This window comes from Balaenoptera ricei, chromosome 4, assembly GCF_028023285.1.
Source record: "Balaenoptera ricei isolate mBalRic1 chromosome 4, mBalRic1.hap2, whole genome shotgun sequence".
Classification (NCBI taxonomy): domain Eukaryota; kingdom Metazoa; phylum Chordata; class Mammalia; order Artiodactyla; family Balaenopteridae; genus Balaenoptera; species Balaenoptera ricei.
In genome coordinates, this window is record NC_082642.1 from 56,493,387 (window position 1) to 56,513,739 (window position 20,353).

The following is a 20,353-nucleotide window of genomic DNA, read 5'->3' on the forward strand; positions in this document are numbered from 1 at the left end:
TAACGGTAACCAAACAGATGGCAACCCCAGGATGCTGAGTGGCGATCATTCAGTCCACTGAGTAGTCTTTGTATTTCCCCCTTGGGAAGATTTGAAGCTTGAGAGCAAAGGAGGAAGTCAACAATGCAGGGTCTGCTGTCATCAGCATCTTTCATGGAGGATGTGTGATCCTGTGAGACCCCCTGACATTCTACAGGCTCAGAGACTGCCTGTGTTGAGTCCAAAAGGCCCAAGCATTTCCCCAAAGAAAATCTCAGTCCCCCAGACCACAAAAGCCAGACCGCCCTGAAAAGAAGTTGTAGTACCAGATGACAAAAACCCCTCAAGAGGCTAGGTAACTTTAAAACATACTCCAAGGAAACTGCTTTCACTCAGAATCAAGCTCTGGAAGCCAACTACACAGCCTCTTCCACACTGGCCAGGACAGAGGGACTTCCTGAGTACCAAGTCCTCTGGGACCAGGCCCTGGGGGAGGGTCAGGGTCGAGCCGCCAGTTGTCAGTGCCCCCAGGGGACACTTCCCAAGCCAGGCCGGTTTCCCATTATCACCCAGTTTCTTTTATTCTAAGCATCCCAAAGACCACCAACTGCAATCAGCTCGCCCGCCCATGATGGAAGCCATCCCGTAGCTTTTTTCTTCTGTGTTCAGGTTTCTGAATGAGAGCACAGGCTTCAGTGCTTCAGAAAACACTTAGTACCAGCAAAGATAAAAAATCCACAGGCCTGGCTCTCCAGGCTGGCTCCTTCATCTACCCTCTCCCTTCCTTTTTTTCAGTTACACCAGTAGGCAAAAATAATAGTGAAATGGGTAGGTCTTTGGGCATCAAAGGGCTAAAGGACAAAACCTGGAAACTACCGTGTTCATCAAGAGGAGAATGGATGAATAAAATGTGATATCATCATATAATGGAATCCTGTAAGCCATGAGAATGAAAAACTGCTTACACACAACCGAGAGAATTAATCTCACAAACATAATGCCAAAAAAGAAGCCAGACACAAAAGCGTATATACTATATGATTCTATTTTTATAAAGTTTACGAACTAGCAAAACTAATCTCTGGTCCCTCTGGGGAGAAGGGACAGGAAAGTAAGAGGAAAACAAGGGGGGCTTTTAGGGTGTTATATTCTATTTCTTGACCTGGGTGGTGGTTACACAGATGTGTTCACTTTGTGGTAATTCATCAAGCTGTGCACTTAAGATGCTGTGTTTTCTGTATGACTGTATACACATACACACACAGGAAGGGCTTTCAGTGTCTTGGGAAAGGAAAAGTATTATATAGGACTTTAGCTTTACTGGCCACGTTTGTGAATGGAGAATGACCCCAGGTGGAAGGAAGAGGTGACTGCATTGGGGAAATAGCCCAAACGGCTGCTGTGGGGTGGCAGGAATTAGGAGGAACAGTTTCGGGGTTTACTCCCTTCTTTCTCCTTGCAACTAACTGCCAATGAAATCTCTGCATAATGTACTCCAAAGGGAAGTGGAGCCAAGAGGGAAAAGGGCTGGAACTAAGCTGGCTTAAGGGAGACGGGAGGCAGCTGGAACACTTCTAGCCGTGAAGGGACAAGGAGGGAAGGAGGAAGAGGAAGAAGAGGGAAGAGAAAGAAATCATAAGTGCCCAGGGTGGGCAAGAAGGAGAGCTCACCTGACTGGGGATGGATGGGGTGGGGTGATTCCCATGACTCAGCCCAGTAGAAGGGATCCCTTCTCTACTCCCCTCCCTGAGCCCAGGTCTGATGTACACCTAGATTAATGGTTTTATTGCACTGCTTTCCTGTGCTTTGTTTATAAGCCGTTTATAACCCCTGGGAACTAAAGGAACAAGGAGTGTGTATGAGTGTCTGTTTGTGTGTGCGTGTGTGCAGCCAAGGATTCCACATCCCCAGCATCTAACACACTGTTTGGCATATAGTTCGCACTATTAAAAAAAAAAATGTTCATTGGACAAATAAATGACAGAAAGAATGTGGTAATTAGATATAAAACAGAGACTTCCTTAATATTGAAAAATCAGTAATAACAGCTCAAATGGCCAAAAATGTGGGAATGGCTAAGTATCAGAGGGGCATACTGTGCAGCTACTAAAAATTACAACTAACTGTAGCAAACATCTGTAGGGTGCTTTACAGTTTACTGAGAATTGCACCTCCCCCTTGTTTGACACACAATTATATGGACTTTGTTACCACACTGAAGTGTTTAAATGACACATTAGCAACGACCTCCCTGAAGAGGCCAGAAAGATCAGAGGTGGTGGACTAACAAGTTTTCATGGAAAGTGGTGGGGAGGGCCCACATTTCAGAGTAATACTAGGAAGGCTGGCAGAGGTTTCCTTAGCTCTGTGTAAGTAACTGTGCTAATTTCACACACTATATTTCAATTCACTTCCTCTTTTGTTTTGAGGAACAAAACTTTACTTTTAGCCATAATTTGATTCAAAGTTCTCTTTAACAATCATTTACAAGTCTTGCTGTTAACTGACCACCTCTAAAGAAGTGTTTTTGATATTCCAAGCAGACACAGTTTATGTCCTAGTGTAGTTTTATTCATGCTAACTTCAAGAAATTCAACAGCAAAACCCATCCACAACAGACTTTTCTAAGACTGTCTTCCTGATTGCAACAGTGTTTTAAAGAATAGACGAGGAAAACACACACACCCACACACACACACAAAACAAAACCAAAAAATCCCTCCCTCCTTCCTGAGAGAAGCTGGGCCTAATGTTCCGTGAATGATCCACGAAAAACTGAAGTGAACTCTTTAAACCTCCGCATTCTCTTCTTCCTCTAGCTGATCCTGCAGAAACTCTTTTTGTGTCAGGGACTGTCCCATAAGTAAATTCTCTGCAGAGTCTCAATCTTCGCCGAGCGTTTCTGCACTGTTTTGGGTTGGACTTCCTGCAAGTATTTACTGCAATGAGAGGATTACCTAAAGGATATATTTCACAAACAAGCCATCATGTGTCTTCTGCTGAAATACTACATCCAAACACTACATCTAAAAGCCTGCTTTTGCAGATGACAGTGAGTCCTGGAGAACTCGACCACAACATCTCAAACCAGCTCTTAATAGACATTCCCACGTAAAAAGCGGCTGCTTTTAAAGGGCTATGGGACGCTGATAACACACAGAAGCATTGGCTGCCTTTACAGTAATAGCAGAAATCCTTCAAGCAATGTTGATCTTGCGCCTACTGTGCTCAAGACATTGTTAGGGCCCCACGGGGGCGTTGAGGGGATGATGGGCGAGCGGGTGTCCCACGCATGGGCAAAAAGGGATTAAGGAAATAATCCTGCTCTCAACTCAACTTGACAGCCAGGTGGCCAAAGCGCCGATGGTGTTCAGTAAAACCTCCCCAGTCCTCCTCCAGGTGCAGAGGGCGCAGGAGCTCCAGATAGCTGAAGCTCGAGAGCTGGGGGCACACGAGGACAGCAGAACCGGGCCTCGGGGGCGGGGAGTCGCCATGGAGGCGGGAAGGGCGCCGGTCCACACACGCTGAGAGCAAAGGGGATGCCGCAGGGAGACCTGCCCTCCTCCTCACCCGCCCGCCGCCAGGTGTCTGTGAACAAATCGGGCCCACCTGCCGCCGCCGCCCTGGAGACGGGTAGCGGGCGTGGGGAAGCCGCGGCGACAGGGGGCAGCAGCGCTGCCCGTAGCCCCGCCTCCGGGCAGGGTGCCCTGGGCCTCCGAGCTGCGCGCCACCGCCTTCCGCGCGAGCACCTGCGCGCGACCCCGGCGCCGCCCGCCCGACCCAGGTGCGACCGCCCGGGCCCCCCGCCGGGGGTAGGGGGTCGGAGTCCGGGAAGCACGGCGCGTCGCCTCCCCCACGCTCCGTGCCCGCGCGGGGCAGGCGCCGCCGCCGAAGGGCGCTTTGTTTGTGCGGCCCGAGCGGGGATGCCGGGGCGGGAGTGGAGCCCTCGCCCCGCCCGGGAAAGGGCAAAAGCAGAGCCTGCGGTGGAGGGTGCTAAAGACCGCAAAGCCCCTTCTCCACGCGGCGATGTTGGGCCCAGCCGCACTCCACCCCCGCTCTCCCTTTCTCCTTCCGAAACCCCCACCCCCCAGCCCCGCGGCTGCGCTCACCTGCTCTCCGCGACCCCTGCGCCTCGGCTCATCGTCGCTCGGCGGCTGCGGGGCGGGGGGGGACGATACGCGCGCCCGGGGCTCGACGCTCGAGTGGCGCCGGGGCGCCTGCAGAAGGGGTTCGCGTGCCGAGCGCTGCCCTGCGCACCCGGAGGCGGCCGACGTTGCCGGGGGAGGGAAGAGGGCGAGCGAGAGCCACAGGGGGAGGGGACTGGGCGGGAGGGGGCGCCGGGCGCGCTGCTGCCGCCGCAGCCGGAGGCCGCCCGGGCTCCCTAACGGAAACGCACGCTCGCCGGCGGCCCTGCGCGTGCACGCCGGCGTGCACACTCTCACACGTGTGCACACTCTCACACGTGCGCACACCGGCCGCTCGGTAGCTGCTTACCGCCATGCCCGACCTAGGTTTGGTGACACTAACGCCGAGGCTTCTGTGAAAGAGAAAGGGCCAGCGCCATTCTGGAGGGGACGGAGAGCTCATGTCACTCTGATTGGGATTGGATACTCCTGTGTCTGGGGGGTTTTCACGAGACAGCCCGCCCCCTACAAGGAATTCCCAGATTCTCTTCTTAGGATCTGTAAGCCCTCTGAAATTCTCTTTCAGATTTTGTACCTAAATACAAGTGTCTGGGATGAGGGACCACAGCTTCCTAAGATAAAACAGCTGTGTGACCCCAACCCCACCCCAGACTGTAAGGATGGATGGACTAAACCAATGGCTCCCAAACTTTGCTGCACATTGAATCACCCAGGGAGTTTTTCAAATCGCGATGCTCTGGGTAGTATCCCAGACCAATTACGTTAGTGCAGTGGGATCCAGTCATCCGTATTTTTCAAAGATCCACGTGATTACAATATTCAGGAAAGTGTGGGAACCACTGCTTAGACTGTCGGTGATCCTCACTGTACACTGTTTTCTTTTACCGCGTTTTTCAGCGTGATTGTTTGCTTGTCTGTCTTTTCCATGAGGTGGTGGGTGTCACACAGCATCTAGCTCAGGTCTGACTCCCTGTAAGTGCTCAGAATGCCTTTACTGCAGGAAGGAGGCAAGGCAGAGTCAGGGATAGGCCCTCTACCTTGTAGACCCCTCTTTGCTCTTTCTGAAATTCTCCACAGGCTGACATACCCTTGACCTCATGGAAATGGCTTCATGTAATGCCTGAAGCTGGGGAAGAGAATGGGTCATTGCAGCTTGAAGGGATATCTGTCTTTTAGATTCTTCCAAATGTCTCCGCCCCAGAACACCCCTTACCTGCCTCACTGTGACTCAAAGGTCCAGCGCTGGCAGTGTGGGTGTGTGCAATAAAGTCATAACCCCGATGGATGGAACACCTGTGAGTCCAGCACTATGATAAGATATTTCATACTCTGGGAAAAAGCTGGCCTGGTGCTATCACTGGGCCTTGGTGTTTTTCTCTTAAACATAAACGTGGACAATTTCTCAGAACATCAACCTGAGACAAGGCCCCTCTGTGACCACGACAGATGAAGACAAGAACAAGACTCCTTAATCATGTCTAAACACAGACAAAATATGAACATTGTCCAAGCCACAGTGGACACACAGCTATCCTGGCCAGTTAGCGTGACCGCTGCTTCTTTGCCAGTTAACAGCCTTAGCCTCTCTCCGGTCTGCCCTTCTATGGATAAGATTTATGAAGATACACACTCATAGAATGACCCCTGCTTTCCTAAGCCCTCCCCCAATCAGCTAACAAAAACCCAAATCCTTTAATAATATTTCCTAATACCCTCTCACTGACACACCTCCAGGATGGTGTACATTTCCCTCACTGCGATGAGTAATAAATTCAAATTTTTAAACTATAGGTATATTCCTAGTGGTCTTTGGCAAGGGAGCATTAAAGATAACTTAGTCGACACAATAATAGCACAAGGTAAATATTACACCCTCTTCACGTATCAGCTAACCAGGATTTGTACAGATCCTATGACTCAAGCTCCCACAAGGCTGCCTGGCGGTCAATGGAGAGCCAGGGTTCATGTTCACCTGGGTTTGTGGGGAGCCAGCCTTGTACGTTGCTTCCTCACAGGAACTGTGGCTTCCAGATGAGCCTGAATTCCAGTCTTTTTCAGTTCAGTCTTCTTCTAGCTATGGGAATTTGAGGAAGTCATTTAACTTTCTTGACTTCAGCTTCCTTGAAAAAGAAAAAAAAAAAAAGTGGGTCTAGGAACTGGTATTTTTTATCGAGATAGACAACATTTTATTAGTTACAGGTGAACAATATGATTCGATACGTGTCTATATGTGAAATGATCACCATAATAAGTCTAGTTAACGTCCATCACCACACATAATTACAAAAGTTGTTTTCCTTGTGCCAAGAACTTTTAAGATATAATATCTTAGCAACTTCCAAATATACAGTACAGTATTATTAACTCTAAGGATATGTATACTATTGGTGTATTTTTCGTAAGGTCCCCAAGTAGCCTGACACAGCACCAGTTGGCAGACCCTGGTTTGGGAAGTTACCTTGCAGCTGCCAGATCTGAGGTACCCTTTTCCAAATGCCATTGTCTCACTTGACTCTTGCCTCACTCTTCTCTCCTTCCGGAAATTCTCCTTTGGCTTCCAGGAGGCCCCTGTGATATGACAAGCAAATGAACTAAAGCCTGAAAAACCATGTGAGTGGACTTGGAATAGCATCCTGCAGCCTCACCTGAGTCCTGGGACGACTGCAGCCCTGGTGGACAGCTTGCCTGCAATCTCATCACAGACCTTGAGCCACAACTGCCCAGCTAAGCCACTTACATATCCCTGACCCACACAAACTATGAAATAATAAATATTTGTTGTTTTAAGCTGTTATATTTGGGGGTAATTTGTTATGCAGCCAAATAATAACTCATACAAAAGGAAATAAGATCCTACAGTTAGTGCGGTGGAATCACATCATTTGCGCTTTTAGGTAAATTCAACCATACTCACTCTGCAAAAGAGGGAGAGAGAACAAGTTACAGTGTCAATGATTCTGCCTGCTACTCCAGTGAAATAAGGGGATGTGGTGAAAGAGGTAGATCTGGTTTCATCAGTCAGTCTCTGACCCAGTCCTGGGCATCTCTCATGGAGAAGAAAGTCTTAATGCACATTTTTAAATATCCATGTTTTGTACAAAGTGGGAAGAATAAGTTAATTCACTGACTTGGGATCTATATATAACATAGTCAAAATGACCCTTGAAATCCCTTAACTCATCAGGACCTGAGCCCAGGACATCCCCAAATCAAGAATAGTACTGACTTTAGACCAGTGTAAGAGGGAGCCCAACCCTGGGACCCTGGCTTCAGAGGACCCTTCCATGGCCCTCCTCCAATCACACCTCCCACAGGCTAAAAAGTCCATGAGGCCCAAGGGATGTGCCCTTCCAGAGCCTGTGCTCTGCCTCCCACTTCTAGACCAGTCTCAGGGGATGAGAGACCCCACATCCCTGTCCAAATGGCCCTGAGCTCACTTCCAGGGCTAGCATAGGCCTTTCCCCAGGTCCAGCTTTCAAAGGGTGGGGCATAGCACTAAAGAGCCCACGCCAGGGCACAGGGAGACCAGGTGCAGCCGTTTAAAGGGATGTGGATAGATTGTGTGTGCAAGCCGAGTGGCCTACACACGCACACAGAGCCCCTCGCCACACAGACGGGCCAGCAGCGGAAAACCAAGAGGGAAGCCCACGGACCCCAAGCTGGCTCTCCAAATGCTGCCTCGTGCTGGTGTATGACTCTGAGAAGTCTCACTTGACCTGTCCTTCCTGTCAAGTGAATCAAATGAATATTTGACAGGAATATTTGTCAAGGCAGGAAGACAAAATATATTTCATTAAACAGTGCATTCACTGGATTTATAACTTTTACATGTTTAGACATATTACATATGGATGTCCATTTGTACTCTAGCCCAGGGTCCCACAAATGATTGGGATGCCCTGGCCCAGAGCTAACTTCTTCATCTTTATTTTGTTTCACTTTTTAGTTTCCGACTCTTTTTGCCTGAGAGAGTGGAGTCCAAGGCATTATTTGAGTGGGAGAGGAGAGCAATGGGATAAGGTGATTATTTTTCCATCTCCTTCTCCTTTTATTTAAATATATTGGTGTATGATTTTGCCCAGCACATTTGGTTAAATCCACGAAGATGGTGTGTCTTCTTTCTCGGAGGCCCAAATGGGGCTTGTTCTTGGGGATCTCTCTAGGTAAGGTCAATGATTAGATTTTTGTGTGTGGTGGTTATTGCTTAATCCTTTGCTGGGATAATTACTCATCTCAGTTGGGAGTGTCTCTTCCAGACCATTTTCCCTGCATCTTCATATATATTATAAAAAACATTGTGTGTGTATGTTTGCTTCAAAAATTGTATGATATATGCACTATTTTTCAATTTGTTTGTTTTTATGCTACAATATATCTCAAAGGTCTGTGCATCGTAGTAACAAATTTTGCTATTTATTTATTTATTATTAACACTATTATTTATTTATTAACACTATTCTGTTAAACATACTTTAAATTATCTGATTCTGATATTAAATGTACTGTATGAAATTTGTATGTGTCATGCATGTTTTTAGATTAAAAATGTAAGTTTATTTATTTTAATTTTTGGAGAAGGGGTGTTAGTGGAGAGAGATATGAAGAGAGGATTTCCTGAAGACATCTAGGAGAATTCCTTAAATACTGCAATACCAGGGTGAGAATTGCTTATGTAAGCTGTGATTAAGAGAAGACCAGCCATTTTCTGACTTAATTATGGCAAAAACTACTCAGTTTTCTCTCCATGTCTGTTTTCTCTGTATCATAGACTCTTGTTTTCTGTTTCCGTCTTGGAAAGGCAGGTGCAGACAAGAAACCAACTGTAAGATGTTCTTTGGATGCTGACATTAGCCAGGGGAAATCTTTATTTACGTGTTCAAGCAACTCTTGGTTTTCTTCCTAAAGGCCATTTGATATATACTCTTGAGTTCTGAGTTACCTTGGAGCTTGCATTGTTTGTTTTCTAGAACAAGGGCATCCAATTTTTTTGTTTAAGGTACTTTACATGGCATCCTAGGGCTTCCTATGCATTTGCGTCTCCAACTGACAAAACGTGCCATCCTCCAGGCTCCACAGGGAAAGAGGGTGTTGCCCACCGTTCTACTGTCAGTCAGAGCTCACCACGGTGCATGTTCATTACAGCAAAACACACCACCACTGACAACAGGGAACTTTACCCAGAACTGACAGACTCCCAGCACTGAAGCTAAATCATTTATCTAGAAGAATCTAGAAGAATCTTTTATCTAATTGTAATGGCCTGAATGTTCCCCCCCTTCCCGGCCCCCAAATTTATATGTTGAAGCCCTAACCCCCCACCCCCCAGTGTGTTGGCATTAGGAAGTGAGGCCTTTAGGAGGTAATTAGGTTTAGACGAGGTCATGATAGTGAGCCCTCCAAAATGAGATTCATATCCTTATAAGAAGAGAAAAAGACACCAGAGCTCTCTTTCTCCACCATGTGAGGAAATAGCAAGAAGGCAGCCTAGTTGTGAGCCGGAGGCAGGCCCTCACCAAAGACCAAATCTGCCGGCCTCCAGAACTGTGGGAAAGAAATGTCTGTTTAAGCCACCCAGGCTATGGTATTTTGTTATGGCAGCTCGAGATGACTTAGACACTAGTCTTTAGGCTTCTATGGCTGACACCTGTTACCATAATTTTAGGGAGGGCCACTCTGCTTCTGCCTTTATCTAGCTGAACTTTCTCTTTGTCTCAGTTAAAGAGACAGGGAGTGTATGAGGAAGAGATTCCAAGAAAGTGAATTTAGTCAGGAAGTTGGCATTCCTGCCCTCCTACACCCGTTATGCTCCCACTGTAATCACGCCCCTGAAGATGTAACTACCTCAAAGAATCATTTCCAAATCTAGTTTTACAATACATCACTGTGTCTTCAATTAACTCTAGGACTGTTACAGAACAATAAAAGGTCACAACACAATTTTTTTTTTAACTTTTTTTTTTTTTTTGGCTCCTTTGGGTCTTCATTGCTGCATGTGGGCTTTCTCTAGTTGTGGCGAGCGGGGGCTACTCTTCATTGCGGTACATGGGCTTCTCCTTGCGGTGGCTTCTCTTGTTGCTGAGCACGAGCTCTAGGCGCACGGGCTTCAGTAGTTGCAGCACGTGGGCTCAGTAGTTGTGGCACATGGGCTTAGTTACTCCACAGCCTGTGGGATCTTCCCGGACCAGGGCTCAAACCCGTGTCCCCTGCATTGGCAGGCAGATTCTTAACCACCGGGCCACCAGGGAAGTCCCTCAACACAATTTTGATTCACCTTAATTTTGAAAGTTAAACATCATTCAGGCTTTTTTCTAGAAGACAACAGAATAATTGTCATCCTAGAAAAATTGCAAGTTTTCCTTTTCATGTGTTTCTGTACTGTTTTATGTATAAACCCTGTCCCCCCATTTTTGATGACAGAATCTGTAATATTAGTCAGGGTGTTAGTTAAACTGAGAACAAATTTAGAAAAGGCTTGCTGTCCAAAGTGGGGTCCACAGGCCAGCAGCGGGGGCATCACCTGGAAGCTTGTTAGAAACGCAGACTCTCAGGCCCACCCAGACCTGATGCGTCCCACTCTACCTTTTAACACAATCTCCTGGTGATTTGTAGGCACCTTACAGTTTGGAGAGCACTGATTTTTAAAGTTACTGGGTAGTACACAGACTCTCCTTCAGGAGGGCCAGATTTGGGATGTTAACATCTGGAACAAAATCCAAGTCACTCCTCAGAGGAGCTCAGTGAGGACAGCAGCCTGGGGGCCCAGGTCACAGCCCACCCCCGAGCTCAGGTGAGGCCAGGAAAAGGAACAGAAAGGAGGCATGTGCCTCTGAGGGGGAGGGATTCTTCAAAACAAAGGCAAGGGGGTTCAGCTGCTGGGTGGCCAAAAAAGAATGACAGACCTCCCCTCCCTACGTATTTCTTTTTGGAGGAATGGTGGAGTCCCGCTCTGCCATTACCTGCCCAGACAACTTTAGCAAGTGCAAGGACATTTCATAGCCTGACTTCCTCATCTTTAATATTACTTTAAAGTGATAGTTTCTATTGACACAGAACTTTACAGTTTGCAAAGCATTCCCATGCATATATTTTCATTTGAGCCAACAGGACAACTCCGTGTGATAGATAAAGTAACGTTACCTCCATTTCACATATTGGAAAAGAGAGGCACAGAGCGACCTGAGAGTGCTAAGACCCCAGATCTTCAAGCCCTCGTACTGTGACCCTGGAACCACAGCCACGTGAGTTCATGTGTGTGAAAGTAAACTGAAAACTGTAATGTGTTATTCCAGTAAAAGTTGTTCCTTAGTACTCTAGGAACATTCCACAAATACATGTCTAACTGAATTGACTCATCCACCAAGATGCTGGTCCCAGGATCAGCTTGTGTTGTGTTTCTCTCCTTGTGTTATGGTAAAACTATTACCAGGAAAAGCTACTAATTAATATTAGTGATGATGTGCATGTGAATGAGCAATAAAGGAAACCCTAGCAACCCAGATGGAAGGAAATGATCACATTGAAGTTGTTTCATTGTTTAGAGTCTTCTGCAGAAAGTAACAGAAAATCTTAAATGTTTCTTTTGAACTACTTCGAAGAACTAAAATGACCCTTTCAATTATTTGTTATTTATCCTCATACTTTCCACATCCTTCTACAAGGTCCTATGACCAATTCTAGGAGGTTCAAAGGCAGCTAAAGGACCAGGATAATGATAAGACCAGAATTCAAGTCTTCTGTTCTTAAAGTCAATGTTTATTTTGGGTTTTTCAAATAATGAGTCTATTTTTTTCTCTAGAAAGACACAATAGTTTCCTTTCATCTGTCTCTTTACAGTAGGTCACACCCTATGGTCCTTTTATCATCTGTTATGAATTTCACTAACTCTAGTTCTTTCTTTGTCATTGATGTTACATTTAAGTGAAAGGATTTTCAGCAGGGTTTTAAATTGGGTGAGGTCTCAAGGTCAAATGTCTTTGGCAAAGCCTGCCCTAGGAAATAGCTTTTCATTTAAAGCAGTAGAGAAAGGAATATTAGTTGTTGTTGTTTTTTTTGTTTTTTGTTTTTAAGTAGAGGGAAGCATCTTCTATTTATTTATTTATTTATTTTTGGCTGTGTTGGGTCTTCGTTTCTGTGCGAGGGCTTTCTCTAGTTGCGGCAAGTGGGGGCCACTCTTCATCGCGGTGCATGGGCCTCTCACTATCGCGGCCTTTATTGTTGCAGAGCACAGGCTCCAGACGCGCAGGCTCAGTAGTTGTGGCTCACGGGCCTAGTTGCTCCGCGGCATGTGGGATCTTCCCAGACCAGGGCTCGAACCCGTGTCCCCTGCATTGGCAGGCAGATTCTCAACCACTGCGCCACCAGGGAAGCCCAGTTGTTTTTTTTTTTATTGTTATAATCCCTGCTCTGCAAATAGATGATGAAAAATACATATTAACACCATCCTATCTAAACTGAAATGTCTTTTTTTTTGGTTTTTTTTGTACAATTGTTTATACAAATTCAACAAAGGTAAAACCGCGTCAGGGAAGGTCTAGGGAAACACCACCTTACAACAATGGCACTTATGAATGCATAACTTTACAACTAGGAAACAGCCATGTTATAAACCTTAAACGAGAACTCAACTCACACTTCAAAGGAGAGAAAAAAGGAAAAGAAAGGCTATGTTGGATCATTTATTCAACTTCTTGACTCACTGTATAAATTAGATCTATGTAGAGTACAAGAGCTCATATGCGGGAGCAAAACCCTCCTGAGTTCAAAGGCTAAAGTCTGAACTTCAAAATTTTGAGAAAAAGGTGAATTCTATACAGAGGAAATTTAGCAAAGTGTCTCACTTTGACTATAATTTACACATATCCACAACATGCTTATATAACTTCTTGACATACAAAGCAGGCTGTCAACTTCCAGTTAGACATGCTTTTAACTGGAAGGTCTTAGCCTGTTTTGCCAGATCTGGGCATGTATGTAGATGGATTCATATGAAGTACAGGTTAAGTTCTCTCCTACCTTAAGGAAACCAGGAAAGTTGGCAATCTCAAAACAATAAAAACACTGGTATGCATTCAAACCTTGCATAAATAACTTTTAAACAATTTGTACAAAAATAGTTCTGCATAATGTAAGATGTAACAAAACCAAACAAACAAACATGTCAAGACGGCAGCTGTGGTGTGTGGTCCATTTTATGTTGACACCAAAAACCCCAAAGTTGCCAGGAATAAGGTGTCCAAAACAAAAAACATCACCACCAAAAAAAAAAATTCCTAAGCTCATGCTTCCAGTAAGAGAATTTCTCCCAAGTCCATCCTCCTCTCCGACAGGAATGTCTTCGTGGTGAAGGCTGCCTTAGAAATGGTCCAGAAAGCAGTGCAGTTTTGATTCAGAAAGACCAAAGGAAAGCCACCTGACTCACTCATCCCCAAAACGGTGGCGGACTGGTTTCTCCCTCAGCGAGACTTGCAAAATGGAATCATTCTGTGGTCTGTTGTTCCAAGTTCCAAATTGAAAATAAAAGCCCTAGTTTTTGTAAAGTCTTTTACCCTCCCCTGCCGCGTCCCCTCCCCTCACCCACCCCCTGAAATGTCTTTATTCATATTTATTTCCTTGCCTTTTTTGTGTGGCGAGGGCTCCTTTTCTATTTTGAATATGTATGTATTCATAAAAACTGCCATTTGTGGTGTGCCTACTATATGCTAAAGATTATACCAAGCATTTAAAATATATTATCTTGGAAATTCCCTGGCGGTTCAGTGATTAGGACTCCATGCTTTCACTGCCGAGGGCACAGGTTCAGTCCCTGGTTGGGGACCTAAGATCCCACAAGCCGCACGGCATGGCAAAAAAATAAATAAATAAAATAAAATATATCATCTTAAACCCCCTTTGGTACTATCAACAATATTATCAACACTCTGCTGTTGATTATACAGTTGAATAATTACAATAATAGTGATCACTAATTTTCACTGCTCTTTACAATATAATTGGCAATAGTGCTGAGCTCTTTCACGTGTATTGTCTTGCTTAGTCCTCACATCTGCCTTATGAGGTAGCTACCATTATCATTCCCATTTTACAGATAAGGAGACTGAGGGACAGAGAGGTTAAGAAACTTGCCCATGGTCACTCAGTTAATAAGTTTTGGAGTGGACATCCAATCCCAATGCGGGTTTATTGCCAATGCCCTTTTGTTTCCAGGAGCAGGTTACTGCTGAGTTCTGCTAATTTCTTCATAAACACAGTTGCCTTTGAAAGGCCTTTGAAGACCTTGCTCAGCATAGACTCTAGCATTCGACAGATCTGGCTTCAAATCCCAGTGAATTTAGTCTGGCCGTAACCATCAGGACAGTTTCTCCCAATTCTGTCACCAAGTCTACTTTCCAGCCAGTGGAGAAGGAAGAAAGAACAGAAGTCCACATCCCTTCCTTTTACAAGCAAGCATGAATTCTGCCCCCTTCCCATGGGTCTGGACTTCATCTCATGGCTAGATCCAAGGAAGGCTGGGGAATACAGACGTTATACCGGCAGTCATGTGCTCATCTAGAATGTATAGATTTTACTAATAAAGAAAGAAGGGTAGAATGAATGTTAGGACAACCAGGAGTCTTTTCCTCCTCAAGCTTCACCACTCTGTGACCTTGGACAAGTTACTTATCCTCTCTGAGGCTCAGTTTTGTCCTTTGCAAAATGAGGATAGGAGTATCATAAGCCCATTGTTAGGATTTAGCTAGTGCGTGTAAGGTAACTAGCTCAGTGCCTGGCACAAAGCAAGTATTCAATAAATGTTAACTACTATTAATATTGAGAAGGATTGTATAATGGAAGTGCCAGATTGAAGCTACAATGATGTATGATGACTCTAAAACTTGAACTCTATTGTCAGCATCCCACAAGGATTGTTTGCTGGGTATTGTATAATTGCTGAGCTTTCTCCTATCTATATTTCAAGGAATTCTGGAGGTAAATGGAGTGTTAAAAATGCAATATTTTCAGATTCTCAGACAACTGGGGTTTAATTTCCCCAGGTAGAAATGGTGATCCCACTAGAGTGTATGTGTGTCACCCTATATTATCTGATATATTTAGATACAATATCTAGATATTAACCTAGAGCAGTGACACTCAGCCCTAATTTTGCAGAATTTCTGGTGGTCTCCAATTATTTCTAAGGATACAACAAATTCTTCAAAATAAACTTAACTAAAATAATTTTTATGCACACAATATACACAATATTCTGACATTATTTTATGCAATATTTATTGAGCTCTGACCATGTACCAAGCACCCTGATAGACACTGGAGATACAACTGAAGGTAGACATGGGCTCTGCCTTCCTGAAGTGAACAGTCTCTCAGGGGAGATAGGCTTTAATCACATAATTGCACAAGTCAATGTTAAAATTGCAGCTCTGGTTATGAATGGGAGGTACATGGTGCTCTGAAAATGTACAATAGGGGGAAATGACTGTACAGAGAGATGGGGAAAGTTTTGCAGAGGAAAGCCATGCCCTTTCGCCATCTGAAGCATGAGGAGGAGGTGAAGAGCTTAGAGGACATGTTCTGATGCTCTGGAACTAATCAGGTTCTGCGGGGCCTGAAGAATATAACATTTCTTTCAGAAAAAGAATATAAATGTAGCCTACTTTTGCAAATTTTACAGAAGCACATGACCATGGAAACACATTAAGGGCCCTGTGCAATTAAGGAGCTCTAAGGCTCAAGCGTCATCAGCTGTAGGTAACCCACTTGGGATGGGATAGACTCACTTCATAGACTGAAATGGGCACAGTAAGGCCTTTGAGTTGGGGATTTAAGAGGCAGTCTTAGGACCCTTTCCCTGCTACTTTCCACTCTGTGAACTTGGGCAAGTAACTCTCCAGTCTGGTTGTCCTTGATTGTCATACTGGGATTTAAAAAGCTTTTAATAAAATAGTATGTGTAAGCACTCGGACTGAGGTGTGATCACTGGTATTATTGTTATTAAAGCATTTGAAAGACTCTTTGTCCTTCTGTGAACTGCAGGTTGACTCCAAGGCGAGAGGCTGTCTCTTTGAATGGTGGTTCAAGGACAAACCCCCCTACCCCATTCTCAGTATGACCTCTCCTATCATGAGTTGGCTGTCCTGGAGCCAGAGATGGGCTCTCACCAACCAAAGCCTCAGGCATGTGGTGAAGGCTAACACTGATGGCTTTTGAATGAGCAAGGGAAGTTTCTAGGCCCTGACAGAGGAGAAAGTACTCTAGTTCCCTCTTAGAGTTAGAAGACATTTTTTTTTTTTAATAAATTTATTTATTTACTTTTGGCTGTGTTGGATCTTTGTTGCTGAACATGGGCTTTCTCTAGCTGCGGCAAGCGGGGGCTACTCTTTGTTGCCGTGCTTGGGCTTCTCATTGTGGTAGCTTCTCTTGTTGCGGAGCACGGGCTCTAGAGTGCAGGCTCAGTAGTTGTGGTGCACGGGCTTAGTTGCTCCATGGCATGTGGGATCTTCCCAGACAAGGGCTCGAACCCGTGTCCCCTGCATTGGCAGGCGGATTCTTAACCACTGCACCACCAGGGAAGTCCCTGGAACTGACTTTTTGAAAGGTGTATTCATGGGCAGAGAGATGCCTCCATCCTCCATCCTCAGGATGTGCAACCCAAGGCAGAACACAGCATGGGTGACCCACCATCTCAATTGGCCTGAAACTCTCCCAGTTTTAACACAGAAAGTGCCATGTCCTGAGGAAACTCCTCAGGCAAAATGGGACAGTTGGTCACCCTCCCCCAGCAGAGGGCACCTTGTAAGCCCTTACCATTCTGCTGCCTTCTGGTGACAGTGGGTGTGACAGGCATTATTATTATCCACCCACTTCGGGTTCCTCTCTATTTCCTCACAGGAGGGAGGATTACACTTCTCTGTTCCTTTGAAGTTAGGTGATGTCATGTGACTTGCTCAGTCCAATAAAACATGAATGGAAGAGATGCTTGTGACCTCTGGGTAGAAGCATTTAAGAACCAGTATGAGGAGGGCGGGGGAGAGATAAATTAGGAATTTGTGATTAACTGATACACACTACTATATATAAAGTAGGTAACCAACAAGGACCTACCGTATAGCACAGGGAACTATACTCAATATTTTGTAATAACCTATAAGGAAAAAGAATCTGAAAAAGAATATATATACATATATATGTATGTATGTATAACTGAATCATTTTGCGGTACACTTGAAACTAACATGACATTGTAAATTAACTATACTTCAACTAAAAAAAAAATAATGATGAAATAAAAACTTTAAAAAAACAGTATGTAATCCTTCATATTTCCTTCCTCCTGCCATGGCACTGGCAACATCTAGATGGTGGAGGCTCTGTCAGCCTGAATCCCTGAGTAAGGACCACACGGAGCAAACCCCCCACCAACCCTCAACATTATGTAGCAAAAGTGTATAATAAACTATTGTGCCTTTAAGTCACTGAGATTTGGATATCCTTTGCTACTGCAGCATAACCCAGTCCGCCCTGACTGATACAGGAAGTAAAACCAAGACCCTATGTATGTATGGTTTTAATGATTTTCCTGTGGAAGATGATAATAAAACCTTTGTACATATCCCAGTATGATGCTGACAGGAGGAAAAAACAGTGTCACTTTTCCAAACTATCCAGCAGGAGAAAGGCCCTGGACTAACCTGAAGGCCTGGTGAGTAAAACTCCTTGGGACTCAGATTACACTCACAGGTGTTGGCCTCTTGACTTCCCAGGACTGGACAGGTGCATGGTGCCCAGGCCCTTCGAAGCAAAGGAGGCTCTGCCACTAAAGATGAAAAAATTTAATGTGCGATTCTGATAGTAACAGGGTTAAATTAGATATTACATATATATATACACACATATATACATACATATACATATATTTAAACAAGTTTATGGAGGTATCATTTACATACCATAAAAAATTTTAAGTTTATGATTCCATGATTTTTAGTAAATTTACCAGGTTGTGCAACCATCACATTTTCATCCATTAGAACATTTCCATCACCCCAGAAAGATCCTTCCTACCCATTCATAGTTCATCCCTATTCCCACCTCCAGCCTCAGGCAACCACTAATCTACTCTCTGACTCTATAAGTTTGCCCTTTCTTGACACTTTATATAAATGGAATCATACAATATGTAACCTTTGTGCCTGGATTCTTTCACTTTGCATAATGTTTTTGAGGGTGATCTACATTGTAGAATATATCGATGTATATATCAGTATCAATATATATGTTTTTACATATATATCAATATATATCAGTATGAGTATGTATATATATATATATAGATATAGATATAGATACAGCGTGTGTGTGTGTGTGAAGAGACAGGGTATGATGGAGAAATCTTAGGCCTCAGAGACTATCAAATTTGTGTTGAAAAGTACAAATAAAAACAAACAAAAATATGTGTTGAATCCCAGTCCTTGGAAACTCTCAGAATATCAATTCAGTTACTCCCCACTCCTTTAAGAGAGTAACAAAGTCTCTTTATCTGAGTACAGATACTGCCCAACATTTTCCAGCATTTTCATCCTCAAGGTTTATACTGAAAAGTGACTATACATCAGAAACAGTATCTCCCTGTCTAGTGATACAGAGACAGGGCAAAACACCAGAAACCTCACAAAGGCCATCTCCTCCTTGCCACTCAACTTCTCCTCAGCCCTGCAGACAGAGCAACCGCAGGTGTGCAGCTGGCATTGTCCCTTTTCCTTCCTCAGGCTAGTCTTTCCAGCAGTGCTAATGAGCCCTGGAATAAACTGCTCAAGAACAGGCAGCAGGAAGGCAGGAGAAAAAAGGGACAGGATAGTTCATAAATCAGACAAAGAAGTAGCAGATATAGCCCAAGCAGGCTTAAAGGGAAAAATCCTGAGTGTAGGGATTTGTACTCAAGATACAGATACCTATATACCTGTACATAAAGCTTTTTATACCTTATATACCTTATATACATATGCAGTGTATATATTTTTAAGCACCATAAACTTTGTATACCCTGACTGCTTCCATAGTGCACCAAATATTTGCTCTGTTAAAAGATAATAAAAACATAAGTAAGAAGACATCACAATTCTTTTTCTTTTTTTGGTGGCGCTGCATGGTATGCGGGATCTTAGTTTCCCAACCAGGGATCGAAGCCACGCCCCCTGCAGTGGAAGCACGGAGTCCTAACCACTGGACCACCAGGGAAGTCCCAAGACATCACAATATTACAAAAAGCATTTACGCCGGACCTGAGGAAAACTGCTAGGGGAGATGTTTCCAAGACGCCCTATTCCATGGCCTACACAGGAAAAAAAAGTTAAAAAAGAGTGGGTATATGTATATGTATAACTGATTCACTTTGCTGTACACCTGAAATTAACACAACATTGTAAATCAACTATACTCCAATAAAAATTTTTTTTAAAATGCCCTATTCCAGGGGTTCCCACCCTATCTGTGCATTAGAATCACCCAGGTATTAAAACATACGATGCCCAGGCCATGCCCCAATTGTATTAGTTTTCTGTGACTGTGCAACAAATCACCACAAACACGGTGGCTTAAAACAACAGAAATTTATTCTCTCACAGTTCTAGAGTCTGGAAGTTTGAAATCAAGGTGTCAGCAGGGCCGCTCTTCCTTTGAAGCCTCGGGGGTTGGGGGGATGGTGGATTTTCCTGTCTCTTCCAGCTTCTGGTAGCTCCAGATGTTCCTGGGCTTGTGGTTGCCTAGCTGCCTCCATCTTCACATGTCCTTTTCCTCTTCTGCATGTGTCTCTCCTCTGGGTGTCTCTTATAAGGATACTTGTTGGAATTATGGCCCACTGGGATAATCCAGGATGATATCATCTCAATATGCTTAATTACATCTGAAAAGAACCTTTTTCCAAATAAAGTTACATTCACAGTTTCTAGGAAGTGAACATACCTTTTTGGGAGTAACCATTCAACCCACTAATAATTGCTACAGACTGGATGTTTATGTCTCCCCAGAATGCACTTGTTGAAAACCTAATCCCCAGTGTGGTGGTATGTGGAGGTGGGGCCTTTGGGAGGTGGTTAGGTCATAAGGGTGGAACCCTCATGAATGGGATTAGTGCCCTTATAAAAGCGGCTCCAGAGAGCTCCCTCACCCTTTCCACCATGCAAGGACTCAGCAAGAAGACAGGTTATCTATAAACCAAAAAGTGGGTTTTTACCAGA

The 20,353-nt window shown here is 44.5% G+C and overlaps 1 protein-coding gene across 5 annotated transcripts in view; it reads right to left on the reverse strand.

Moving 5' to 3' along the window:
• The window catches only part of LOC132364618 (NACHT, LRR and PYD domains-containing protein 1b allele 3-like), a 39,000-nt gene extending 34,673 nt beyond the window's left edge, over nucleotides 1–4,327 (reverse strand). For 4 of the 5 annotated variants that reach the window (XR_009502852.1, XR_009502850.1, XR_009502851.1 and 1 more), the window contains exon 1: nucleotides 4,089–4,326. Coding sequence is in view for 2 of the 5 variants with exons in the window: in XM_059920467.1 (XP_059776450.1) it covers nucleotides 4,089–4,120 (32 nt within the window). In the remaining 3 variants the exon portion in view is untranslated. Of the gene's footprint in view, nucleotides 1–4,088 lie in introns of all 5 variants that reach the window. The other variant, XM_059920468.1, reaches the window with a different exon arrangement.
• Nucleotides 4,328–20,353: the final 16,026 nt, after the last annotated feature.